The 9,024-nt window shown below is 48.9% G+C and overlaps 1 protein-coding gene across 1 annotated transcript; it reads right to left on the bottom strand.

Moving 5' to 3' along the window:
* Window positions 1-7,545: 7,545 nt before the first annotated feature.
* Window positions 7,546-8,439, bottom strand: LOC134805551 (uncharacterized). Its single transcript, XM_063778828.1, has one exon. The coding sequence runs from the start codon at window positions 8,437-8,439 to the stop codon at window positions 7,546-7,548; it is 894 nt and encodes a 297-aa protein (XP_063634898.1).
* Between the last annotated feature and the right edge of the window lie 585 nt (window positions 8,440-9,024).

Here is a 9,024-nt window from a genome sequence, read left to right as displayed (position 1 = left end):
TCCCTCCGTAGATCTGTTCGCACATAACCTTCCTTTCTTACTATCGTTCGACGTCTACCCTCTTGTCTTTTCTTTATGGGGATGTAGATAGGGTGCGTGACGAATCTCAGCCACAGTAATCCAAACGTCCACTTTCTCCAATAAATATTATAATGTCAATAATATATACAACACAGAAGGAATGTCCAACGTTCAGAAGATAGAAACACAGAAGGTAACAGTACGGAAGAAATATAGAAATAGAAATAAAGCGTCAACAAAAGCAAAAGCGATAGCGAACGTAATGCGTCTAGCGGTCACAAGCGACATGCGTTTCGCGTCAGTAAAGCCCCTGCTACACGGCAGCCGACAAGCCCCCAAACCGCGTGGCCTTGGTCTGTCCCGGACCGTGTAGACAGTTGTTACCAACAAAATTTCGTTTGACCTCCGGACGCCCTTGGCATGCGAGCGCGCGCCAGCGACCGCGGTCTGAGCGGTCGGTCCGGAACCGTGTAGCCGCCCGACGCCGACCGCACTAGGCCATTTCGCTTGGAGGACGCGCCGTGTGCGCTCGTGTGGTTAATAGCCATGCCATGGGTACTCAGTAGCATTTCTAATAATTCATCAAATACTTTCCTCTTCATTCTCAGAAAGTTATGTATGTCCCCGTAGCGTAGTCCAGCGAATTCATTAAGTTGAAATGATTCAACAAATGCCGTTTTTTGAGCCAGCGTTTCATTCATATACCCTTTTCTTTTTTTACAAACTTTTTATTAACTTGCAATATACCTAATGTAAGTATGTAAATATGTTTTTATGGGTCAAATCTTGCAAGTTAAATTAGACCCACTTTCTAGTTTCCGATGGAGCTGAAAATTTGCATAAATATATAAGTCGGGTGACAATGCATTATTATGGTACCATAGAGCTGATCTGATGATGGAGACAGGAGGTGGCCATAGGAACCCTGTGATAGAACAACGCGACCTAATTGTGTTTGGGGTTTTTAGAATTGTCTCGACGAGTATTAGATGCCTCTGGAAAGAAAAGTACAGTCAGCGATAAAAGCTTGTACCAAATATTATTTTTTTGCCAAAAACTTATTTTTTTGTCATTGCACTAGTATGAGTAGGTAGGTTATGAAATTTGGCGCCCCGGCCAATAAGTTTTGCCGCCCCAGAAGTGAAGGAAGAAAAACAAAATGCAATCCGCCAGGGGTGGCATACGCAGCCCTTAGGGCCATACGCCACTGAGTAGGTACTAATGCCACGCCAACTTTCTGAAAGGTTAGGGGCCATTTTGTGCGCTTGCAATACGTGTTGTCTGTCCGCGAGTTCTGAACACACTGTGGTTTGCCACCGTCTAGCCAGACAACTCAGACGGACCCACACACCAAGGACAGACCTAGGTCAGACGGTTAGTAGGCTTGTCGGCTGCCGTGTAGCAGGGGCTTAATGTGCATAGACTGAAGCGGGGCGCGGCGATGGCCGGCCGGCACAGGAGCGGGTCTCAGAACCGGCCGCTCTGAACAAAGGAATGCTATCGCGGTGCGCGTGTGCATTGCACCCGACTTGTTGGCAACGTCAAGAATTGACGGACGATATGTAAATATAACGTGTATATTATTATTGTGTAAATGTAAATAAATGTATAAAATGTATGTAAATAAATATGTGTATATATTAATATTATGTTTTATATAAGTGTATTAATATTAGTTAAGTGTAGTGTAGGTATAAGAGTAGGTATAAGTGTAAGTGGGAAAGTAGCCCACATCACTCCCCCCCAGAGACCTGGTTAAGGGCGATAATAATCTGGGAAACGTACTTGCCTTCCCGAACGAGTAGTTTTAGGTACGTTAGCCTGACTTGGCCCAGGGTCACTATGCTGCCTCCCGCGCAGGATGTTTTCTGGTGCGGCAGGTGTGGTCGACCCCTGATCAGCGAGCTTCAAGTCCTCGGACAGGTAATGCGCTGGTTTTAATCGGTCGATGGTCACGGTAACCGGTTTGCCTTTAATGAGGAGTTTAAAAACTTTATCAGTCCTCTCCAGGACTTTGTGCGGGCCTGAGTATACAGGCGTTAGAGGAGCGCGTGAAGCGTCTTCGCGAAGGAAGACGTATTCAGCTGTCGCTAACTCTTTAAACACAAAGATCCTGTCCTTGCTGTGGCGTGAAGCTGGCGTAGGCTTCAACTTCGAGGCGAATGAGCGTAACCGTGCGGTAAAATCGGTGACATCAGTGGTACCGGGTACGCTTGGGTCAAAAAATTCGCCTGGAAGTCGCAGCGGCTCGCCGTAAAGCATTTCGGCTGAGGACGCTTGTAAGTCCTCTTTAAAAGCACTGCGTATGCCGAGAAGCACTTGAGGCAATACCTCGGACCAATTGGCGTCAGCATGGCATGTAATGGCGGCCTTGAGCTGCCTGTGGAAGCGTTCCACAATGCCATTGGATGCTGGATGGTACGCGGTCGTGCGTCTATGCTGGAAGCCGATGGCCTTAGATAGATATTGAAACAGTGTGGACTCAAATTGTCGACCACGATCTGTGACAATATCTACAGGACACCCAAACCTGGATATCCAGCCAGCCAATAATGCCTTGGCCACCGTCTCTGCCGTGATGTCCGCTATTGGTACGACCTCTGGCCACCGCGTAAAGCGGTCTATGGCCGTCAAGCAATAGCGGAAGCCTTGTGAAACAGGGAGGGGACTAGACGTGTGCGCCGCGCCGGCGCGCCGCCGCCGCCGGGCTCTTTGACCATGCCGCCGCCGCCGATAAATGATCGGCGTGAAATCGGCGTGACCTTGAGTGTTGTTAATTAGATATTCCAAGTTGATTTTTGGATTACAAAATGGATTTTTTGTATTATTTATGTTACAGTTGTCAAATATACATCAATTCATATTTATAACTCCACGGCCGATTCGGCCACGGCGACTGCTATCAACTCCGTTGCTGTCTCTGGTGTGCTCGCACTTGGCTGACGTAGCCGATCTTGTTACTAAAAGTTCGCGAACATTGCGGGCATGTGAGCACACCATTTGAGTAATTATAATGTATTGCCGCAGCTGGTCTGGCTTTTACTTCATCGCGCTTGGCAGCTCTAAGCGCCGTCGCAATTCAAAATCAGTTACGTTGGCATTTATTGCTGCCCGCCATTCCGTCAGTATGGCTGCCTGCTGCTCCCATCGCGAGGGTTCTACACGACACTTTTTCATGTGCCGCTTAAGCACATCTTTGTACCTGAGGAATTGGCCGCCCTGTTTCCGCTTGCCCTCCTCAAGCTCGGAATAAAAGATGCGCTTAGCCACACGCTGGTCGTTCATCCGCGAAACGTGACCGCACCACCGAAGCTGACGTCGCATGAGGTATACCTCGATACCACCCACATTTGCTCTACGCAGCACTTCGGTATTCCGAACACGATCAGACCATCGGATCTTCAGTATCTTGCGTAGGCATCTGAGGTGGAATCGATCCAGCGTGCGGATATGGCGGCGATAAACGGTCCACGTCTCAGCGGAGTATAGAAGGTTGGGCAGCACGACTGCCATATCTTAGTGGCCAGTTTTAAGTCGTGCGAGCTGAGGACCTTGTGGTCTAACTTGCCAAAAGCTGCAGCCGCAGCCCCGATCCTGTCCTGTTGTTAATTTCAGCATCAAGGTCGCACTTGTATGTTAAAGTGCTCCCCAGGTAAAGGAACTTGTCCACCTGCTTCAGCTGGTCCTCGCCGTGTCTAACGACCAGTGCCTGTTGACTGACAACGTCCAGCGACATCACCTCAGTCTTCTTGACACTGATCTTGAGCCCAAATCTGCGACAGGACTCGTCGAAGCTGGACATGAGCTGTTGCATGCCTTCCGGGGACTCAGTCACAAAGCACAATTCATCTGCATACATGATCTCTGTGATCACTGAGTATGAGACTTTTGTGCGTGCTTTAAACCTGGCCAGGTTGAAAATGTTGCCGTCAGTGCGATAGCGGACGCGAACACCTTCAGAGCATGTGAGTAAGACTTCTTGGACTACGACCGAAAAATACAACGCGAACATAGTGGGTGCTAGGACGCAACCTTGCTTCACCCCGCACGTAACGGGGAAGAAGTCCGATTGTTCGTCGTCAGTAGCAACGCAGCACTCCATGTCGTCGTGTAGGAGTCTCACTAGCCTTACAAACTTCTCCGTGCATCCAAGCTCGCTCAGAACTATCCAGAGGGCTTCACGAGGCACGCTGTCAAACGCCGTTTCGAGGTCAACAAAGCAGAGAGACAGTTGACGACCTTGCTCTCTGCTTTTCTCTTCTAGTTGACGCACAGAGAATATAGCTTCACAGGTGCCTCGGTCAGGCCGGAAGCCTAACTAAATCAACTAAACCAACTAAATAAATACATCAATTATTAATTAAATGAAACTGAATAGCCAGTTGCAGAAACTATTTGACACACCAATTAAAGTAACTGAGTAATCCTAAGTATTTGACCGTCAACTGTTAACGAACAAACGAAGACTGCTGCCAGTGCTGCTTATACCTTGGACAGCTAGAATAACAAACCCCTCCATTCTCAAAGAGCTCTATATCGCCACTCATCTCTTCCCAACATGCCATGCGTGAGCCCTTAGATTCTTCGGACATATTATCCAACGCAAGATGTGGAGAAACACATGAATTTAAGCCGAATGAATGGCAAACGTGCTCGAGTTGGAGCATGTGTGAGATGGTCGAACGCTATGAAGAGGTCGGCTTGCAGCAGTCTGCACCGTGCAGTCCATACGGCTTATGACCGCACGAAATGGAGACAAATTACATGTGGTCGCGAGCCTCAGCAATGAGAAAACGAGAAAGAAGATACGTCTCAGTAAGCCTGGTGCTTGTACGACAAGAAAACCATTAAAAAGAAGCCATAGCAGTCCACTATAGTCTAGCAAATGTCTAGGATATGTGGAGTTCTGTTTTGTTAAAGTACGTCATTTTTAATAGGATAAGCCATGGAAAGCTTGAGAAAACGGAGTTACAGATCGGATCGAAGGTCATTGGGACCAGGTAACCTCTTAATACATGACAGTTACTAGGGAAACTAAGTTATTATACCTATCCTATATTCATTTACAAACCCTATTTTACTCACAGCATTAATATGCTATACGTAGACGAGTAACTACACGTAGTTACTCGTAACTGACCAGTAACCTGCATTGACAAAATTTTCAAGAAAAACAACAAATTAATGATTTTTCAGTCAAGGTCACGCCGATTTCACGCCGAAAACACGCCGCCGCCGCCGATTTTTTGGCAAACGCCGCCGCCGATCATTTTTTAATCGGCGCACACGTCTAGAGGGGACCGATTAGGTCAATATGTACCTGTTGAAAGCGAGCCCGAGGGAGTTCAAATGTGCCTAGAGGTGCAGACACATGACGGCTCACCTTAGACCGTTGACATGGCACGCAAGCTCGTGCCCAGTCTCGGCAGTCCTTCCTTACGCTGGGCCAGACAAAACGCTGGGCTACAATCTTAGCACTTGTGTTGGCACCAGGATGACTTAAGGAGTGGAGACTGTCGAAAACGGCTTTTCGGTACTGCTTGGTAACGAATGGTCGGGGAGTCGGCGTACTGACGTCGCAGTACAAGGGTTCAGGGCTACCCGGGAATGGCATTCTTACCAAGCGCAGGGATGACGAGGCCAAGTACTGGGCAAGCTCGGGATCAGACACTTGAGATCGAGCTAGGTCGGCAAGATCGAATGGTATCGCCAGTTCTTCAATCCGAGATAAGGTGTCGGCCACGACATTGTCTTTGCCAGATATGTGCCTTATGTCGGTGGTGAACTGGGATATGTAGTCCAAGTGTCTAAACTGCCTAGGCGAACAGTTATGTTTCCTCTCATGGAAAGCAAAACTGATCGGCTTATGGTCAGTATAAATCGTGAAGTGCCTCGCCTCTAGCATATGCCGAAAATATTTAATACCCTCGTAGATCGCAAGCAGTTCGCGATCATACGGCGAGTATTTGGTCTGGGATGGACTCAGCTTCCGAGAAAAGAAAGCCAACGGCTGCCATACCTGGTCCTGCAGCTGCTGCTGCAGTACTGCACCCAGTGCCACGTCTGATGCGTCTGTGACCAACGCCAGCTTAGCCCCACAATCGGGATGAGCAAGTAATGCTGCGTTGGATAGGCTTTCCTTGGTCTCGTTGAAAGCCTTCAGAGCATCGCCGGTCAGGTTGATGGGTTTGGAACCTTTGACTGCTCCACCCAGGAGTGCGTTGAGAGGTGCTTGGATTTGGGCGGCATGTGGCAGGAATCGCCTGTAAAAGTTGGCCATACCCAAAAATTTTCTCAGCTGCTTGACGTCCTTGGGTGGTGGAAAGTCACGTATGGCTTGGACTTTCGTGTCTAAGGGTTTGGTACCGCTCTCAGAAATCAGGTAACCTAAAAAAGTTACCTGTGGAGCCCCAAAAACGCACTTAGACACGTTGATTACCATGCCGTAGTCTCGGAGTCTGGTAAAAACTTCACGTAGGTGCTGTTTGTGCTGCTCCTCGTCTCTGGAAAAGACTAAAAAGTCGTCCAAGTAGCAGTAGACGAAGTCCAGCCCGCGTGTCAGCTCGTCCACGAACCTCTGAAAGGTTTGGCCTGCGTTCCGGAGTCCGAATGTCATAAACGGAAACTCGAACATACCGAAGGGTGTAGTAATGGCCGTCTTCGGTATGTCCTCCGGACATACAGGTATCTGGTTGTAAGCCTTTACGAGGTCAATGGTACTAAAGACCTTACAACCGGATATGCTGTGGGTAAAATCATGCAAATGCCTGATGGGGTATTTGTCAGGGACGGTACGGGCGTTGAGCTGACGGTAATCACCACACGGGCGCCACCCATTATCTTTTTTAGGCGCCAGGTGCAGTGGTGAAGACCAAGGGCTCTCTGATGGTCGTGCCGTGCCGCTAGCCAACATACCTTCAAACTCCTGCCTCGCCAGCTTCAGCTTGTCAGGGACAAGACGTCTCGGAGCGCAGGATACCGGGGGACCTGGAGTGGTGCGAATGTGGTGTTGTGTGTTGTGTGGTATAGTGCGGTGTATGCCAGCAGGTCGTGTGATCTCAGGATATTCCTGTGACAATATTTGATGGTAGCAGGAATCGCTGCCGTTCATGACCTTTACAGAAAATATATCACCAGTATTAACAGCAGAAACAGCATTAACATATAAACTAGTGATGTTATCTATAATACGACCTAGCCTCTTACCACCACAATCTACAATTAAATTATAGTGCGCTAGGAAATCCGCCCCTATAATCGGTTTAGTAACCATAGCTACCACAAAACGCCACGGAAAGTCGCGTCGAAGTCCAAGGTCCAGGTTCAGATGCGCGTAACCGTAAGTTTCGATGGGTGTCCCATTGGCTGCGGAAAGGTTGTACCCCGTCGGTGCTCGACGCTCGTGCAGTAACGACTTGGGGAAGACGCAGAGGTCGCTACCGGTGTCGACCAAAAACTGCAGCTTCGACCTTCTGTCGGTGACAAACAGGCGACGCGATGTGACAGGGCGGTCAGGAGTCGCCATTACCGACTGCCCATGGCATTTCCCGACTTCTTGTAGTCGCAGGGTTGTACGCACTTGCTAGCGTTCTCGCCATGTCTTGAATGGTACCAGCAGATGGGAAATTTCCTATAACTGGACTGGGACCTGGTGCTGGAACGACTCTGCCTTCTGGAGCGGCTGGGATTCCTTGAGCGGGATCTTCCTCCTTCACGGTCCATCTTCAAGGCTCGAACCTCTCTCCTGAGCGCAGCTATCTCCCTTGCCAAGGCGTCACTACTGGAGCCAGGTTGCTCGGAGCCTGCAGAAGCGACGTGCGACGAACAAGCGCAGCGTGGGCCGATGTCGTGGACCCTGTCAGCAAGGTCTGCGATAATGTCCAACGAAGCATCTGGATGCCCTGCGAGGACAGTTTGGATGCTCGCGGGTAATCTGTTGGTCCACATCATGCGTAAAACGTCGTCCGATATGCGCTTAGCTGCCAGAGCCTGCAGGTGACGCAGGACCTGAGACGGCTTACGATCTCCCAGCTCTTCGTGATGCAGGAGTTGCTGGATCTGTCGCTCGGTGGTATCACTCAGTCGACTAATGAGTTCGCTCTTCAGCTTAACATACTTGTCAGTTGCCGGTGGATTGGTGATAATATCCCTGACCTCCTTTGCAAACTGTCGATCCAACTGGCTGACGACATAATGAAACTTTGTCAGGTCATTGGTGATGCCGGCTATGTCGAACTGACCCTCAACCTGCGAGAACCAAATCGCGGGTTCCTCCGGCCAAAAAGGTGGAAGTCGTACTCCGACTCTAAAAACTTCGGATGACGGAGTCGTTGTTGTTGTGGAACCGAGCGGCGCAGTTGTGACGGATGGTGCAGTGGGAACAGGCACTCCCGCCGGTACTTGTGTGATGGGCGACATAACGGTATTTCCTTTGTCTATTTTGCTCGACACTTCTACGTACGGTTTTCTGATAAAATCCTCTCGGTACTGTGTTCTTCAGGGGTCACCAGTATGGGGATGTAGATAGGGTGCGTGACGAATCTCAGCCACAGTAATCCAAACGTCCACTTTCTCCAATAAATATTATAATGTCAATAATATATACAACACAGAAGGAATGTCCAAAGTTCAGAAGATAGAAACACAGAAGGTAACAGTACGGAAGGAATATAGAAATAGAAATAAAGCGTCAACAAAAGCAAAAGCGATAGCGAACGTAATGCGTCTAGCGGTCACAAGCGACATGCGTTTCGCGTCAGTAATGTGCATAGACTGAAGCGGGGCGCGGCGATGGCCGGCCGGCACAGGAGCGGGTCTCAGAACCGGCCGCTCTGAACAAAGGAATGCTATCGCGGTGCGCGTGTGCATTGCACCCGACTTGTTGGCAACGTCAAGAATTGACGGACGATATGTAAATATAACGTGTATATTATTATTGTGTAAATGTAAATAAATGTATAAAATGTATGTAAATAAATATGTGTATATATTAATATTATGTTT

Source organism: Cydia splendana, unplaced genomic scaffold, assembly GCF_910591565.1.
Source record: "Cydia splendana unplaced genomic scaffold, ilCydSple1.2 scaffold_164_ctg1, whole genome shotgun sequence".
NCBI classification, from domain to species: Eukaryota; Metazoa; Arthropoda; class Insecta; order Lepidoptera; family Tortricidae; genus Cydia; species Cydia splendana.
Note: the sequence above shows the minus strand (reverse complement) of the source record. Positions and strands in the feature narration are given on the sequence as shown.

What these genes read in the sequence shown, in the direction of transcription:
- LOC134805551 (XM_063778828.1), bottom strand. Translation starts at nt 8,439, where the DNA reads ATGTCGCCCATCACACAAGTACCGGCGGGAGTGCCTGTTCCCACTGCA.